Source organism: Chiloscyllium plagiosum, unplaced genomic scaffold, assembly GCF_037043375.1.
Source record: "Chiloscyllium plagiosum isolate Xiang-an unplaced genomic scaffold, Cpla_swu_hap1 HiC_scaffold_47, whole genome shotgun sequence".
Classification (NCBI taxonomy): domain Eukaryota; kingdom Metazoa; phylum Chordata; class Chondrichthyes; order Orectolobiformes; family Hemiscylliidae; genus Chiloscyllium; species Chiloscyllium plagiosum.
This window is the reverse complement of record NW_028270185.1, coordinates 23,846,795-23,866,145: the sequence shown is the minus strand read 5'-3', so window position 1 is coordinate 23,866,145 and position 19,351 is coordinate 23,846,795. Positions and strand designations below refer to the sequence as shown.

The 19,351-nt window shown below is 42.2% G+C and overlaps 1 protein-coding gene across 1 annotated transcript in view; it reads right to left on the bottom strand.

The window, feature by feature from the left end:
* The window catches only part of axl (AXL receptor tyrosine kinase), a 218,986-nt gene that overhangs the window by 90,230 nt on the left and 109,405 nt on the right, over positions 1 to 19,351 (bottom strand). Inside the window, exons 8-12 of the mRNA XM_087984064.1 lie at positions 8,463 to 8,602; positions 6,711 to 6,855; positions 5,850 to 5,879; positions 3,360 to 3,489; positions 325 to 416 (exon numbers count right to left, since the gene is read on the bottom strand). Coding sequence (XP_087840190.1) covers positions 325 to 416; positions 3,360 to 3,489; positions 5,850 to 5,879; positions 6,711 to 6,855; positions 8,463 to 8,602 — 537 coding nt within the window. The remainder of the gene's footprint in view (positions 1 to 324; positions 417 to 3,359; positions 3,490 to 5,849; positions 5,880 to 6,710; positions 6,856 to 8,462; positions 8,603 to 19,351) is intronic.

The following is a 19,351-nucleotide window of genomic DNA, read 5'->3' as shown; positions in this document are numbered from 1 at the left end:
TGATAGATATCCTTGTCATAGATTTCCTAGCCTCTAACTGGTTCTTGTAGCTACAGTATTTATGGATATGGTTGTTCTAGTTTAGTTTCTGATCAACCCAGGATGTTGTTAATGAGAGATTCAGTTACACATGTAAAGTACTTGTGCATCAATATTTGAAGAGCCTAATGTTAAGGCCTCAATGCCTATAACCCAAAACATCTAATTGTAGACATTTTGCAGACAGGTGTCAGCATGACTTAAAAATGGAGGTTAGTTGAAAGCTTTGGTTTTCCTTGAAACAAGCCAGTAAATGCTACTGTTAGATTAGCGCAGATTACTCACACGTGGCCTCATTAGTCCTTCTGCTGTATGACTTCTTCACTCGGTAACGCACCACCAACTCCCCTCTCTCGATCATGGGTTCAAAGGCTTCACTGTAGAATGCACACAAGAGTGAGGACTGCACTTTATAAGACCAAAGCATTCTGAGCCAGAGTTGCCAACATTATATCCTGGAATCTCCAGGAATTAAAGCTTACTCTCCTTTGATATATAAATAAATCAGAGGCATTAAAAAAAAAGTTTACTTTGTGCAACTTTGGAGTTGAGGAAAATGGTTGTTTCCCATTGATTAAAGAATCACCTAATCAGGTGATGATTTGCTGTCCGTAAGGCACATGGTTTAATAAACCTTTTTGCAAGGCGCTGTAAAAATTGAGTCAGACAACAAATTATACAGTAGGGGTCGAGCTGTTGGTGACATATGATGAAACCAACTTGAGCATATCCACCCAAGATTTGGCAGCTCCATTCCAAGAGCTATCTGCATAGAAGGGCCGAGGATGGACAGGCCTCTGCAAGTGAATGCTGTATTCTGAAAAGACTTTGGTATTGGACAGCTTTCCCTGCCTTGATTGATAAACAGGTTCATTGGAAGCAAAATAAAACTTGATGTAGAGATTTTCCAAAGTAACAATCAACACAATTCTGACAATTCTAGATGGCAAGTCCCTCACTGCAGTTTGGAAGATTTGAATAAACATTGCTGTGAAGGAGAAGGTGAAATGTTCATGAACTAATCCGGGATGGGGGGGGGATGGACAGTGGCATAATGGTGCTATGTGGAAAATAGAGATCAACTGTCAAAATCATTTGGAGAACTAATCATAAAAATTGGTTCTGAGTGCAATAATGAATGTTTCAGGCAGATACCCTCAGCATTCCCCTTTATTTTGACTCTATAGGTCTCTGAGAGCCAGTGAACAACACACAGAAAGGGATGGTGCAAAATGCTATGCCACTGTGTGACATTGTGAGAGTGCCTGTCTCCTACTTTGTGTGGTAGAGAGGGAATGTGTGTGACTCGAGTGTAAGTACGTGAATGTGAGTGAGGGGGGAGACTGTGTCTAAGCGTGAGTGTATGTGACAACGTGTGAGTGCCATGTGTGTGAGAGTGAGTATATATGAAATAAAAGGTTTTTTTTGTTGATTACTCTGGTTAATTTTGGCACATGCTGAGGTTGGGGATTACTGGGGAAACACAATGAATTTGTGTAATTATCATATCTGACTTTTGGGTGCTTATAAGAAATACAGACTGAAAACCAGACTCGTGTGAATTATTTATTAAGTATTCACAGGCCTCCAGTGAACGCTTGTCCTTCAGGTCATAGTTCCATATGGTGTGACACTATTTGACATCATTGATAATGTATCTTCATTATTACGGTAACAGTTATTAAACCTTCCCACCTCCCTCCCCCAAGTTTATCATTCTACCAATAAAGTATTCACATTTTTAATCCATTTTACTTTCCCACTTACCTCTCTGAAGTCTGTCTGGAGTGTTAGAATCAAAGATGTTGTGGTGGCTTGGCTGATCTGCCTAACCACACCTGCCAACTCTAATATAAGAATTAAGCCAAATTACCCAAGTCCTGTGGCTGGGTAAGATGATACATCACCAGCACCATGCCACACTTGATAGAAATGCATACAGTGGCTCAGTGGTTAGCACTGCTGCCTCACACCATCAGGGTCCCAAGTTTGATTCCAGCCTCGGTGACTGTCTGCGTGGAGTTTGCACATTCTCCCCGTGTGTGCATGGGTTTCTTCCGGGTGCTCCGGTTTCCTCCCACAGTCCAAAGATGTGCAGGTCAGGTGGATTGGCCATGGTAAATTGCCCATCGTGTTAGGTACGTTAGTCTGAGGAAAATGGGTCTGGGTGGGTTACTCTTTGGCGGGTCGGTGTGGACTTGTTGAGCTGAAGGGACTGTTTCCATAATGTAGGGAATCTAATCTAATGTAATCTAATCAACCCTGGCAGAGTTAGCAAGCCCCATGTATGGAGATCAGAGCTATCAATGAATAGTTGCACTGTAATTCACAGAAAGCAATAATTCTTGAAATTAATTTTCTAAATTTTTAATAACCAATGTTGGGTTTCAGAAAGCAATGATGAATATTTGTGATGATAGGTGTAGCATTAAACTTATATCAGTCACTAATAACTTGTTATTCAGTGGGACTAAACTAATGAATAATCTCATGTAGAGTTTGTAGTTCACCTATAGATGCATTATCTCTTCATTTTACAGATAGGATATAGAGTATATTCTTCATTTTCCCTCGAGGTGAAACTGCCAGGTGGTACTGAGATATTGGAGGGATTATAGAATTGGGCAAAAGCCAAAGGTTGGATTAATTATTCATCAAGTCCTTTGGGTGCTGCCATCTGGTGAACTTCAGACAGCATAGACCATGCAAGTTTTTGCCCCAGGAGATCGGTCTAGAGGTCCTTTCTCATCCCTTTGGGAAGTCCCTGAGTACTAACAACTGCAAACACTTTCTCTTACCTCACACCACCGAATACAGGGTGGACATGTTCAAAAAGCACTTGAGGAAATGAACAATATCCAAGACAATTCAGGGCCTCAAAAATTTTGAATGGGTAAATGATGCTTACATTTACTATTTTGATTAATTCTGCAATATAAAAGTTTTGCACTTTTTAAGTTACGTTTTCAGTTTCTGTTCATTTGCTTTCTACTTCATGTTTTTCTATGCATCAGAGTAAAATGTGAAACTAGCTGTGCAGACTAGTCATGTTATATTTCCTTAATGTCAACTCGCACAGACACATTGAATACATTTATAAAAGTGACCAGTGTTTCCATATAAATGGAGCAGGTGGGCGTTAATTTTCTTGCTCGTCTGTTCCACGGATTTTGAATACTTAATGGCAGGTAATTTTCAAATTTCAAGGGTTTGTTCTTTGACTGTGAGTCCATCCCCACTACGCTCCACCACCGTGCCCAGCCTCATCCATTGGCTGTGAATGAAAAGCAAGTTCATGAAATGAAACAGTAAATTCTTACCCATATCGAACATCCTTCTTCCTCAGTCGGGCAACAAGCACAGCAAGGCAAATGGCAGAGGCCATGGCTACAGCGACTGCCATCACCACGTACCACCAGTGCCAAGAGAATGACCTCCTGCCTGCCTTCCCTGAAAGCACAAGAGTTAGAGAGCTAAGATAATTATCAGGAGCTTTGTCACCACAAACCTCTATCCACAATGTAAAATCTTCAGGAAAGAAGTAGCATCCCAAAAAAAGGTTAATTTGTAAATTGATAGCAACATCACACCTCAAGCCAGACAGCATTCATTGTTTCCAACAGGAATGAGAGAATGGAAATGTAACATTTCCCAAGAAAACATGCTAATGCTGTTGCATTCAGTAATTCCTCTGCATTGCCATCCCCAAATAATAATTATTCAGGAATGAATAGGAAGAGCATATTCAATCCTTTATACCTGCTTTGCCATTCATTTAGTTGATCCACAACTTCAGGGATATGAAATGTCTTCAAGGCAGAGATTGATAAATTCTTGATCTCGCAAGGAATTCAGGGATAAGGGCAGAATGTGGATAAGTGGAGTTGAAATGCCCATCAGCCATGATTAAATGGCAGAGTGGACTCGATGGGCTAAATGGCCTTACTTCTACTCTGTGTTATGGTTTATCACTCTCCTCCATCTTCTTTAAAATGCTCATTGCAAAACAAAAACTAAAAACCTTAGTTTAGATAAAGGTTCCAGATTTCCAATGCTCTATTTGTTGTTGAATGAGATTTTTCACTTGTTGTTGAATGAGTTCAGCTACAACAAAGAAACACCATCAAGGGAAGCAGCCCACTTGATCAGCACCCAATCCATCGTCTTATACATTTATTCCTTACATCATTTATCCACAGTAGCAGTAATGTGTACTATCTGTAAGATGCACTGCAGAAATTTACCAAGGCTCCACAGTCAGCACCTTCCAAACCCACAGTCATTGCTGTCTTGAAGGTCAAGGGCAAGAACATGAGAACTCCTGCAAGTTCCCCTCAATCCTGACTTGGAATTATCGCATTGTTCCTTCAGTGTCACTGGATCAAAAACCTGGCACTGTCTCCCTAACAGCATTATAAGTGCACTTAAACATGGACAGTACTAGTTCAAGAAAGTGGGTTCATCTTTAACTTCGCCAGAGCTATTAAAGATGGCAAGTTGATGCTGGCCCAGATATCAGTGCTCACATGCAGGAAAGAATGAATAAAGAAATTAGCTTGGTACAGATAGGCCAAAGTCGTTGGCGTATCAGTTTTCAAATTTAAAGCAGATTGGTCAATCCTAAATTTGGATCTTATAAACCTGCCCTGGCTTGATGGTTGATATTGTGCACCAAACTAGTATAGACAATAAGACATTGGAACAGAAATTAGGCCATTCGGCCCATTGAGACTGCTCCACCATTCAATCATGGCTGATAGGTTTTTCAACCCCATTTTCCCGCTTTCTATATATGGCTACAACAATGAGTGATAAGGAATTTTGGACATGTCCACCTTCGATCCCAGCCCCAACTTGTTTTAAAATCTTTGGCAAGTAGGGGTATTGAGAATCCCAGGGCATTCTGTAGATACATTAAAACAAGAGGATAACTGGGGAGAAGGTCGGACCACTCAGGACTACAGGAGGGAACTTGTGCTTGGAGACAGAGGATTTGGGTGAGATTCTAAATGAGTACTTTGCATCAGGAATCACCCAGGAGAAGGAAATAGAGGATAGTGAGATTTGTGTGGACCACGTAAATATGCTCGGGCATTTTAAATCAAGAAGAAAGTGGTGTTTTAGTCTCTTTAGGAGCACTAAGGTGGATAAGTCCCCAGGCCCGATGGTATCTACTGCAGGTTTTTGAGAGAGGCAAGAGAGGAGATTGCTGGGACCTTGATCAAGTTCTCTGTATCCTCACTAGCCACTGGAGAGGTCCAGGAGGAGTAGCAAGGAGCTAATGTTGTTCCTCTGTTCAAGAAGGGAAATAGGGATAATCCAGGAAACTATAGACTGGTGAGTCTCACATCAGTAGTTGGGAGGCCATTGGAGAGGATCTTTAGGGATAGGATTCATGCATGTTTGGAAAAGCACAGACTAATTAGGAACAGTCAGCATGGCTTTGTGCAGGGCAGGTCATGTCTTACGAACATGATTGAATTTTGTGAGGAGGTGACAAAGATGATCGATGAGGGGGAAAGCAGTAGATATTGAGTACATGGATTTTGCTAAGGTTTTTGACAAAGTCCCTCATGGTAGGCACTCATTCTGTTCTCATATTGTTCTGTCTCTCAAGAGAGAAATATTACATTCCAAAACAACATTTGTCTTGCTCAACAGGGAGTCAAAGTTTAAGCAGCAAAGCGGATTTGAGTTGACTTCAAGACTGACTAGCCTTTTTCTTTCAAATAGTTGCACACCAAAAGTACTTTAATGAGTTCTGGAACATTCTCCTTTCATATAAAACCTAACCAAAGGTCGTCTCTTACCTATTGGATATCTTATCTGCCTTGGAATACCTGTGTAGAGAATCGCAAATAATAAATTGTTTTGCCTCTCAGCAATGGTGAAGAACAGTTGAACATAACATTAATTACCCTTAAGTTGAATCATTGTAGTCAATAACAGAAGCCCATTCTGTCATAGCTCCTGGTTGAGATAAAACGTCTGCTCAAGTTAATTTAGCTAGTTGATCCTCATTATTTCTGAGCTCATTTTGAACATAGAAAATTGTGTCAATATCAAAACACATGAAGGGAGTGGAAGCTATTCAACGCTATTAAGCCTGTTTTGCTCTACCATTCGCGGTTGAACTGGATCTTAATTTCATTTGCCTAACTTGGTTCTGAACTCTTTAATATCATTGACTTACAAGGATTTGGTTTTGAAAGTTTTAAATGCACCCCTCCCCCCACGCCATTCCACCCCACAACAAAACTTGCTTCCAACAGAAACAGCTATATTTTTGCAGGAGAAAAAAAAAGGATGAAATTTCCATTATCTTTTGGGTTGGATTTTATGTCCCCCAAAACACATACCCACTACCAGTGGATGAGAAGGCAGGAACAACAGTTAAATCAAGCAGGTACATTTCCAGTCACCTACAATCAATCACCTCCCATCAAGGACCTGTTTGAAATTTAACAGGATTAGAGAAGTTGTCACATGGGCCTGCCATCTCTTGGTTCATTGAAATTATTCAATTCAAAAAAGGAAACAATGGACAGGATCATCATTCAATATCAACTCAAAGAGGAAGACATTCATCAGTTTCAATACACCTTTCCAGAAACACTCACAAGTTCCCAGGAACTGGTTGGAACATGAGCACAAAGTCTGGCCGATCTCACCTGGGCTAGGGAGGGTCACCAGGACAGGGTCACTCCACGGCCCATCTCCAGCTTTCGTGTAGGCTGCCACGCAGAGAGTCAGGTTGGTGACAGGCAGGACAACCTCCAGGATAATGTTCTCTCTCAGCCCATTGTCCATTATCACCTACAAAACAAAACATTGAAAACTTGCAGGCATTTCTCTGGTGACCGTAAACTTTCCTAGATGCTTATGTGCCAGCAGTGGATGGTTAGCTGAAACCTATTGCATAACTCCAACCCCATGGCCTAAAGTCTCATCTGGTCAGTATTATCTATTTTCCACACCTAAGTCTGTTCGAACAAGATCAACAAATAACATTTCCTGAGTGCAAGCTCCTAAATGGTTTGAATGTCTTTTAATTTTCTCATACTAAGAACTCCCTCCTCATTCACATCAATTTTCTTTACAGAATTGGAACCAACATTTCTTTCTCATTTTGTTTTTTTCTTATTTCTCTGCCATCCCTGCTGGTTGTATTATGCAGAGGATGTTGTATCTCCAATAAATTTCAGGCTTTCAACCCATGGTATCGCTGAGGAAGAGCTATACCAGCAGAGGGACCAACTTTTAGGAACCTTCATAACAGCCTCAGGTGGATGTTCACGGTCTGAGGATTTATCCTGAATAAAAACTCCTTGGTATCCTGGCAAGTGTTTATTTATCAACCAACATCACAAAACCAGGTGATCTCATGAACATTATATAGTCGTTGGGGAGAAGGTGACTTAGTGGCAATGTCACTGGACTATTAATCCAGAACCTGAGGTTAATATTCTGGGGACATGAGTTTGAATCCCACTCTGGCAACATGATAAAAGTTTGAGTCACTAAAAACCTAGAATTAAAGCCTGAGTTGATGGCGGCCATGTAACCACTATTGATTGTCATAAAAACCCCACTGGTTCACTAATGCCCCTACTGGTCTAGTCTACATGTGACTCCAGAGTCACTGCAATGCAGTTGATTCTCAACTGCCCTCTGGATTGACCAACATGACACTCAATTGAAGGGCAATTAGGGGTGGGCAATAAAAGTTGATTGAGCCAATGGCACTCACTTCCCATGAACAAATAAATAAAACTTGTTGTGTGACAATCGGGCTTCATGTTTCCCACATTACTGCAGTGACTAGATTTAAGAAAATTGACATTGAGTCATACAGATGTACATTTCGGAATCAGACCCTTCGGTCCAACTCGTCCATGCTGACCAGATATCCTAACCTCATCTAGTCCCATTTGCCAGCACTTGGCCCATATCTCTCTAAACCTTTCCTACTCATAAACCCATGCAGATGCCTTTTAAATGTTGCAATTGTATCAGCCTCCACCACTTCTTCTAGCAGAGTATAAAGCACACCAGGACATCCTGAGATGATGGAAAGTGCTTTATAAACTCAAGTGTTTCCTTCCTGATCCAGGAAATTAAGTAACCACAGCCTACAGGAGAAGGACAGCTTTGCAAATAGCTGAGAAGCTGATGGAAGACAAAATGGAAACAATTTGGCAACTGTTAATTGGATTTCAATGCTTAAAGACTACCTGGGATGGCAAACCAGGAATTATTGAGGTTTGTAGCATCAGGGAAGAGTAGAGTAAGATTTTAGTTGTTTAGACTGATCAGGAATGAAATGAAGCAGGCTATGTGGGATAGTCCATCCAGTAAGAGTTGGAATAAGCCAAAGCTTCGCATGCATATTAACAAAATTACAAAATCTGAAAGCCATTCACCTCAGCATCGTCTTGGTCCTGGTATGCCACTTTGTATCCTTGCAAGACCCCATTAAGGCCTGTGGATGGTTTCTCCCATTTGAAGAGCAGAACACTGCCATTGTACAGGAAGGTTATGTTGCCTGGGGCTGTGTCTGGCTCTTAAAGAGGAAAACGAAAAGAACCATTAGATGGGTGTGATTCCTCACTGTTACAGAAAAGACAGACAATCACAGCGTACAACAAACGGCTTGTGCAAAACCAGTCTGAGCATCAAAACAAAGGATTTGCAAGAAATTACAAAGCAGGGGCATACCACTCCTCCTCTGAGTCAGGGATGTGTTGTTTTCTGGTCAGCAGGATATCTATGAGTCGCACATCTGCCTCCAGGTGTGCCCCTGTGTGTTACTGCAATAACTCAACACAGCCTCTGGAGGCTCCATTGGTCAGGTAATCGAAAACATGGTGGCATAGTGTGAGGATTAGGGAACTGTCATTTTGGACTGAGATGAGGAGAGATTACTTCACTCAAAGAGTTGAGGACCTTTGGCATTCTCCATTGTTGAATATATTTAAGGCTGGAGTAGACATTTCTCAGGAAATCAAAGGATATCATGAACAGACAGGGTAGTTGAGCCCAAGATCAGCCTGAATTGAAATAAAGGTGGAACAATGACCGAAATGTGGCTGACTCTTCCTGCCATCTGAAATAGTGTGGCAAGCCACCCAATTCCACTAAACCTCCATGTCAAAGCAAAGGAATAAAACTGGATGAACCATCAGCATCAAACAAGGCACTAGAAATGTTGACAGCAATCCCAGCTTTGTCCGCCCTGCAAAATCTGCTTACTAGTATTCAGGGGTATGTTCTCAAACTGAGAGAGGTGTCTCACAGACTAGTCAACAGCTTGATGTTGTTTCTGAGGTATGATTACACAGGTATGACTATGTCCCAAACCCAACCATTTCTGTACCTGGGTATGTCCCAACCTGTTATGGAAAGGAACACCTGAGCAATTTTCCACATTGTCAAGTTCATGTTGGTATTGTTTTGTGCTGCAACAGCTTGGCTGCTTCAATCCTCAGTACTATTGCTGAAATGTTGTCAGGGCCCTTAGCCTTTGCATTATGCAATACCTTCAACTATTTCTTGATATTATATGGAGCAAATCAAATTGAAGACTGATAACTGTGATATAAGGCAGAGGTCAAGATGGACAATTCACCAGCTCTACTGCCTGAAGATCCTGCAATGTTCCAATGTTGTCTTTTTTGCACTGATGCTCTCAGCCTGTACATTGTCCAGGTTGGGGATATTTCTGAAGTCTCCTCCTCCAGTGCTTTATTTTTTCAGTCCACTGCTGATATGGCAGGTCTGCAGAGCTTAGATCTGATCCATCAGCTGTGAAATTGCTTTTTCTTGGTCTATCACATACTGATTCCACAGTTTGGCATCTGCACCTCATTTTCAGGTGTATCTCTTGCTGTTCCTGGCATGCCCTCCTGCACTCTTCATTGAACCAGGGTTGATCCCCTGGCTTGTTGATAATGGTAGACTGCTGGGCCATGAGGCTGCAGATTGTGTTGAGTATAATTCTGCTGCTGTGATGACCCACAGTGCCTCATGGATGCCCAGTTTGAGCTGTTAGATCTGGTGCTGCAAAACAGCATTTCATCCTAAGTTTTTATATTTTTATCAATTATACAATCCCTACAGAGTGGATGCAGGCCATTTGGCCCATCAAGTCAACACTGACCCTTCAAAAAGCATCCACCCAGATCCACCCTATAATCCTGCATTTCCCATAGCAAATCCACCTAGCCTGCATATCCCTGGACACTATGGGCAATTTAGCACGGCCAATTCACCTAACTTGCACATCTTTGGACTGAGAGGGGAAGCTGGAGCACCCGGAAGAAACCCACACAGATACAGGGAGAACGTGTAAACTGCTCACAGGCAGTTGCTTGAGGGTGGAATCAAACTCAGGTTTCTGGTGCTGTGAGGCAGCAGAACTAACCACTGAGCAACCGTGCCGAGACGAGATGATGCTGCTATGCGAGCTCTCCATATGATCCCATTATTCCACTCGTTCTCCGTAGCCATATAAAATGTTCAGGAATCTGTCCAAATCCAAGCCTTCGTCTGCTGGCACCAACGATGAGTGCCGACTGCATGTGCTCATCTGAATTTTTTTGCGCATGTGCAATGACCCTATTTTTAGAAATTAAAAATAATTTCCACCTTAACCTTTGCATCTATTCATCTATATATATAGCTTCCTTTCTATTATTACATTTGTCTTGTGTTAATCACTCTTCATTGAAAGACATTACATTTGTTTTGTTCCTCCTAGGTATCATAACACTGTGGTAAAAAGATCCTTGTTTCCTGTTGGATGTTTTAACTCTTTGTCCTCTGGTTACTGCCAATGAAATTCTCTGTTCCCACTCTCTCAAAATGCATTGTAATTCTCTACTTTAATCACCCCTTTGCCTATTTGAAAGAGAACAACTTTAGATTCTGGCCTGTCCACAAACTAAAGAACATTAAACCAAGAGCTTTTCTGTTAAATTTCTTCCACATCCTGTCCAATGCTTTCGAACCATAAATCATATCAGCTTACAGACTGAGGGAGGCCATTTGACCCATTCCGTTCCTACTAGCTCTTTGTAAGAGTAGTTGTGTTTCATCCCACACTGACGCTGTTTGCAAGACCATAAGATTTTCAACTCAGTCCATTTCCAAATTATTTATAGAATCCACTTCCATCCTGTTTCCAGATCATTTCAGATCTTGTATACTAAACAAGCTAAAATATGTTTCCTCAACTTGGCTCTAGACGTTTCAAAAATGATTTTGAGACAACAGGGTAGCTCAGTGCTTAGTGCTGCTGCCTCACAACACCAGGAACCCGGGTTTGATTCCAGCTCGGGTCATAGTGTGTGTGGAGTTTGCATGTTCTCTCCATGCCTGCGTGGATTTCCTTCGGGTATTCCAGTTTCCTCCCACAGTCCAAAGATGTGATAAATTGTCGGTAATTCCAGGGAACCGATTAATCATGGTAATATGTGGGGTTATGGGAATAGAGTGTGGGGCTGCGGCTTTGGAGGGTCAGTGTGGACTCGATGGGCTGAATGGCCTCTTGCCACACTGTAGGTATTCTATTATATGAATTTTCAACTTACAGCAGTATTACACACCTCTTGAGCAGGTGAGACTTGAACCCAGGCTTCCTGATCTACAGCAACGTACAACGAGCCTTAGCTATGCTACAGGAAGTGATCTTCTCTCATCATCAAAACTTGCCACTGTCCTAAAAACTCGGCCACCTTGTAAACTCCTTGGTTCCCAGGTGAACACACAGAATAAGAACAATAAGAACTTGGAGCAGGAGTAGGCCATCCGACCCTTCAAGCCTGCTCTGCCATTCAATAAGATCATGACTGATCTTTTCATGGCCTTAGCTCCACTTACCCGCCCTCTCACCGTAAACCTTAATTCCTTTACTGTTCCAAAAATTATCTATCTTAACTTTAAAAACGTTCACTGAGAAAGTCTCAACTACTTCACTGGGCAGGGGATTCCATAGATTCACAATCCTCTGAGTGAAGAATATCCTTCTGAGTTCAGTCCTAAATCTGCTTCATAACAGTACATCTGTTCTCAAATAAGGAGACCAAAACTGAATGCTGTACTCCAGGTGTGGCCTCACCAGCACTCTAAATTCCTGCAACATAACCTCTTTGCTTTTAAATTCAATCTCTTTAGCAATGAAGGACAAAATTCCATTTGCCTTCTTAATTACCTGTTGCACCTGCAGTCTAACCTTCTGAGATTCATGCATAAGGACAGCTAGGTCCCTCTGTACAGCAGCCTGCTGTGATGTTTTACCATTCAAATAGTAGTCCTTTTTATTGTCATTCCTACCAAAATGTATGAATTCACATTTATTAACATTGTACTCCATCTGCCAGACTCACTTAAACTATGTTCCTTTGCAAAGTTTCACAGTCCTCTGCACACTTTGCTCTACCACTCATCTTAGTATCATCTGCAAACTTTGTCACACAGTCTGTGGTTTCCAACTCCAAATCATCTATGTAAATTGTGAATAATTGCAAGTTGGAGGTGCCAGTGTTGGACTGGGGTATACAAAGTTAAAAATCACACAATGCCAGGTTATAGTCCAACATGTCCAACAGTTGACAACCACCTGATGAAGGAGCAGCGCTCCGAAAGCTAGTGCTTCCAAATAAACCTGTTGGACTGTACCTGGTGATGTGTGATTTTTAACTGTGAATAATTACAGTCCCAATACTGATCCCTGAGGTACACCACTAGATTAGATTCTCTCCAGTGTGGAAACAGGCCCTTCGGCCCAACAAGTCCACACCGCCCCTCAAACCCATTTCCCTACCCTATATTTACCCCGACTAGTGCTCCTAACACTGTGGGCAATTTAGCATGACCATTTGACCTGACCTGCACATCTTTGGATTGTGGGAGAAACCCATGCAGACACAGGGAGAATGTGCAAACTCCACACAGACAGGCGGAAATTGAACTCAGGACCCTGGTGCAGCAGTGCTAACCACTGAGCCACTGTGCTGCCCAAACTAGTCACTGATCACCAATAAGAAAAACACTCATTTATCCCCACTCTTTCCTATTAGTTAACCAGTCCTCTATCCATTTTAACACATTACCCATTATGCCTTGCATCTTTATCTTAAAAAGTAGCCTTTTGTGCTGCACCCTGTCAAATGCCTTTTTGAAATCTAGGTACACCACATCTACTGGGTCCTCCTTTTCCATCATGGTTGTAATGTCTTCATAGAATTCCAGATGCACCCTGCATCTGCCAACGGGACAATTTCTGACTAGGTGCCTTGCTATTTCTTCCTTAGTAACAGATTCAAGCATTTTCCTCAAAGTTAAACAAACAGGTCTATAAATACCCATCTTTTTGTCTACCTCCTTTTTTAAATGGTGGTGTCACAATCTGCTAGAACTGCCCCAGAGTCCAGTGAATTTCAGAAAATTACCACAATTGCTTTTGTTATTTCTCCCGTCAACTCTTTTAGTACCCTGGGATGCATTCCATCCAGGCAAGGAGAATTGTCTACCCTTAGCTCCATTAACTTACCCAACTCTATCTCTTTTGTGATAGTGATTGTGATTGTTTCCAGATCCTCACCTATCTTTGTCTTTGTCAATTACTGATATGATATTCATGTCCTCCACTGTGAAGACTGACACAAAATATCTATTCAAGCCTCAGCCATTTCCTCATATCCCATTACTAAACCCCACTTTCTTGTCCTCTAAAGGACAAATGTTTACTTTGTCCCTCTTTCTCGTTTTATATATTTATAGAAAACGTTTGCTATCTGTCTTTATATTCTGAGCTAGTTTATTCTCATAATCTATCTTACTTTTCTTCATATCTTTTTTGTGGCTTTCTGTTGACTTCTAAAGCTTTCCCAGTCTTTTAGTTTCCAACTGATCTTGGCCACTTTGTATGCCTTCTCTTGCAACGTGACAGCCTCCCTTATTTCCTTAGCCATCCATGGCAGATTACCCCTTTTCCTACAGCCTTCCTTTTCACTGGTCTATACTGTTGCTGAGCACTTTGAAAAATTGCTTTGAAAGTCCTCCACTGTTTGTCAACTGTTCAACCATAAGGTTTTTGCTTCCAGTCGACTTTAGCGAATGCCTCCCTCATCCTATTGTAGACTCCCTTGGTTAAGGAGTATGCCTGGCCATGCCCAATAATTATTGATTCTGTCCCCCATTCTGACCAACCTCCTTTGTATGAGTTCCGAAACTGTCCTAAGGTGCAGTTCCCAGACTTTCTCACATTGACTGCTGAGATATAATGGTCCAGAAAAGTCTCTCTGTTCCTCTGTTTTTAAACCTAATAAATACATATTTTAAGTCTCCTTATCAAATTTTCTGCCTTGGGATATGTAACTTCTGTTTGTTTGTTTAAAACAAAGTCACTTAAAAATCTCGATTTTGGAAACCGATTCAATATAATAAATAACTTACTTGTTTGGTTGCTACAACTCAGCATTTGCCTCTATCCATAACTTTGCGACATAGCCCTGATCTGTGTGAATGCATAGCGCTCTTCCTGAGAGCCATAATCCCAGACTGGAATGACGATACGAAAAATAGTCTGATTTGGCTGTTTGGCTCACATGAAGCATTGCCTTATCAGGGACTGAATAAGCATTGGCACTTTAGAGCAGGGAAGGATGCCAAATCAAACATTAATTCCTGTAATATTTGGCAGTCTAATTCCTTCCTAATGGGTCAGCTTGTAAGTCGGAAGAAATTAAATAATGAAACATACCTCTATCTACAAATCCTATCTCTGTCAACAAACTGAACCTCAACCACTTTTCTTATACCATGTTGCTGAATGAGAAGACGACTTGGCTGCAGTTTCCGAAGACATGTTGAAAGAAATGTCGAGTTTGGGATCTGATCCAGAAATGTACAGGAGTTTAAGCTGGCACCTCCAATAACTGGGCTCTCACCCAAGAACAATTCAAATCCCAGACACAGAATTCCACCTAACTGAAACACTTCCTATGGCTCTCATTGCGTTAAATTCCTGAAGGTTTAACATTGATTTTGTTATCTTCACAAGACAAACACTTTTCACTTTAGTTGTATTCACCGACGATCCTTAGACATCACCTTCCCAATCAGCTGTAACAAGAACAAGGGCAGCAGAGACATGGGAACACCACTACCTGCCAATTTCCCCTCCAAGCCACTCACCAACGTGACTTGGAAATATATCACCTTTCCTTCAATGTTGCTGGGACAAAATCCTAGAATTCCCTCACTAAGGACATTGTGGATCAACCCATGGCATATGGACTGCAGTGGTTCAAGAAGGTAGCTCTCCACAACCTTCTCAAGGGCAACTAGGTTTGGGTAACAAATGCTAGCCCAGCCAACAATGCCCACATCCCATGAATGAACAGAAAATGTAAGGTCAGGCAAGCATATCTGGTTCTTCAGGTATCAATATCAGTACTGATGCCAGCAGCAGCACCATCCAGTCCTCAATGGATGAATGTTCTAACTGTTATCCAGATCTGAGGGCACTCTTGGCTGGTTTCTATGTTTGCCCTACGCATGCCAATTGAGAAAGGTTAATTAGATCGAGAATCAGAATATGGTCATCCAACACATCGGCTTGTTTCCCATTCAAATCTCCAGTCCTGGCTGGGCCAGGAACTGTCGGTTATAAAGCTGGGGTTAGCTGGTGTGTGATGCAGGGATTGGGCTTGTAAAGAATGTTTACATGTGATAAGTGGTAATGACCTCAAACTCACTGCCCACAAGAGCAGCTGAAGTGGAGGCAATGAAGATTTCAAAGGGAAGTTCAATGGGCACTGGAAGGAAGTAAACTCGTAGGGTACAGGGATGTGGGTGGGACAGTGAAGCATTGTGAAGGTGGGTGGTTGTTCGAAATGGGACTTAGAGCACTGGTATTGCTGGTCTTGATGGGCCAAATGGCTTCCATGTGGATGCTACCAATACGGCGGTTGTGATTTTGGTCTTAGTGCACAGTCTGTGACTTTGAAGTGGTTAATTTCCCACCTCTACCAGCGAGAAAGCTGTCCAGATCAAGTATCTATAGGCACTGAGTTCCTGGCCTGGCACACAATCAGGCATTAGTGGCCTCAGGATACTGAAGAATGTCATTGGAGGCCTGAGCTGTGAAAAGCAGGGCATCCAAGAGTAGATTTGGTGAGCTGGTGATTACAGATTGTTGAGGGCTTGGACACAAGGGAAGATGTGGCTGTCAATATCCCCTGCAACCATCCCTGCCCCAATAGCCTCCAGATTGGCTTCACTGGAGGGCACCACTCTCCCAGCAGTCAGGTTGCTCTGGTTTTCCTATGAGAAAAGCAGTCATTTTTCTCACCGACAGGGAAGGTAATTGAGCCATGGAGTTGTACATAATGGAAACAAATCCTTCAGTCCAACTTGTACATGTCGACCAGATAACTCAAATTAATCTGGTCCTATTTGCCAGCATTTGGCCCATAACCATCTATTCATATACCCATCCAGATGCCTTTTGAATGTTATAATTGTACCAGTCTCCACTACTTCCTCGGGCAGCTCATTCCATATGCACACCACCCTCTACGTGAAAAAGTTACCCCTTAGGTCCCTTTTAAATTATTTCCTTCTCACCTTAAACCTATGCCTCTTGTCTAGATTCACCTACCCTAATAAAAAGACATTGGCTATTCCTCATGCCCCTCATGATTTTATAAACCTCTATAAACCACCAAACCTCAGCCTCTCATGCTCCAGGGAAAAGAGCCCCAGCTTATTCAGCCTCTCCCTATTGCTCAAAACATCCAACCATAACAACATAACAGATCCGAGGTAACCTGAGGTAGTCTTCTTCATGGTTCACCACACCACCATTTTTGGTGTCATCTGCAAACTTACTTAGCATTCCTCCGATAATTACATCCAAATCATTTATGTTCTTTACTCAGCGAGTCGTGAGTTCATGGAATGCCCTGCCAGTAGCAGTGGTGGACTCTCCTTCATTATGGGCATTTAAACGTGCATTGGATAGGCATATGGAGGATAGTGGGCTAGTGTAGGTTAGGTGGGCTTGGATCGGCGCAACATCGAGGGCCAAAGGGCCTGTACTGCGCTGTATTCTTCTATGTTCTATGTTCTATGTTCTAACATCCTTGTAAATCTTTTCTGAACCCTTTCAAGTTTCACAACATCCTTCTGATAGCAGGGAGACCAGAATTGCACACAGTAGTCCAATAGTGGCCTAACCAATGTCCTGTACAGCCACAACATTACCTCCCAACTCCTATACTCAATGCACTGACCAATAAAGATAAGTGTACCAAACGTCTTCTTCACTACCCTGTCAACCTGTGACTCCACCTTTAAGAAACTATGAACCTGCATCCCATGATCTATTGGTTTGGCATTAAGTGTATAAGTCCTGCCCTGACTTGTTTTTCTAAAATACAACACCTCATAACTGTCTAATTCAATGGACTCTCCTTAGCCCATTAGCCCATCTAATCAAGATCCGAGGTAACCTGAGGTAGTCTTCTTCATGGTTCACCACACCACCATTTTTGGTGTCATCTGCAAACTTACTTAGCATTCCTCCGATAATTACATCCAAATCATTTATGTAAATGACAAAAGGAAGTAGACCCAGCTCTGATTCTTGCTGCACACTGTTGGTCACAGGCCTCCAATCCTCGAAACAACCCTCCACCACACCCTCTGTCTTCTACCTTCAAGTCAATTTTGTATCTAAATGGCTCGGTCTCCCAGAATTCCATGTGATCTAGCCTTGGTAACTAGTCTACCTTGCGGAACCTTTTCGAACACTTTGCTGAAGTCCATATGGACACCATCCATCACTCTTCCTTCATCAATCTTCTTTGTCACTTCTTGAAAAAACTCAGTCAAGTTAGCAAAACACAATTTCCCATGCACAAAGCCATGTTGTCTATTACTAATCAGTCACTGCCTTTCCAAATACTTGTAGATCCTGTCCCTCAGAATCTCTTCTAACAACTTATCCATCACTGACAGCAGGCTCACCGGTGTAGAGTTTCCAGGCTTTTCCTTACCACCTTCCTTAAACAATGGCATCACATTAGCTGCCCTCCAGTCTTTCAACACCTCATCCATGGCTATTAATAATACAAATATCTCAGCAAGGGACTTCCTTAGCTTCTCAGAGTTCTGGGATTCACCTGACTAGGTCCCAAGAATTCATTCAGAGCCAGTAGTGGATTGAGGCCTGCAACTACTCATGAATGCATTAAGGGCTTTAATTGCTGGCAGGTCATGAAAGCCACCCATGGACATTTCCTTCCAGAACCTAACTGCCAAAATGGCAAGAAAGGGGTGGGCATCTCTCAGAGACCAAACCGACCAGTTATTTGCACTTCGCTGTCCATTCCCGGGAGTGGGGATCATACCCTGTTAGTCATCCCGACTTGGAAACCGATCATTCCTTCAGTGTTGCTTGGTCAATTCCTCCCAGAGGACATAGCAGGTCTACCTCCAGCAGGAAGTGCAACAGTTTAAGGAAGCAGCTCACCACCACCTTCTCAAGGGTAATTAGGGACCGGCAATAAGTGTTGGTCTGGCCAGCAATGGTGACATCCCATGAACAAAATGTTAAGAAAATTGCCATTTATGGCAGACAATATCAAGTAAACATCATCTTTGACTCCTAAAAGATTTAGGCTCTAATTTCTGGTCATTCCCCCCTAGTTCCCCACCAGCAGAAATCATTTCTTTCTAGCTGGTTAACAGTTTCACTGAGCAACTTCATCTGGATTTCCACATGGCAATGTGTGTCTCATGGTTAAAACACTAGACGACACTGATTTACTTGCTTTAATTAATCAGGGGACATGGGCATTGCTGACTGGACCAGCATTTATTGCCCATCCTAAGTTGCCCTTGTGAAGGTGGTTGAAAGCTGCCTCCTTGAAATGCTGCTGTCCCTTTTAAAGGCAACGGATTTCAGATTTGGCAGTTCTCCAGCTTTACTTTTCCACAAATACTGCTTTCAAAACGCTGCTGTTCACAACACCCAGTCCATCGAAATCATCCCCGAGGAAACTTGTATGCAAGAGTTACATTTTGACATTATTATGGATACCCAAAAGCTTTTTTTTTAAAGGGAGCAATAAAAATGATAAAACAAGCATGACACTGTGGAAATTGAGAGTGTGGCGCTGGAAAAGCACAGCCGGTCAGGCAGCATGCGAGGATCAGGAGAAATGATGCTTTAGGCATAAACCCTCTATCAAGAATGAGGGTTGTGGACCTGAGGGGCTGAGAGATAAATAGGAGAGGGGGT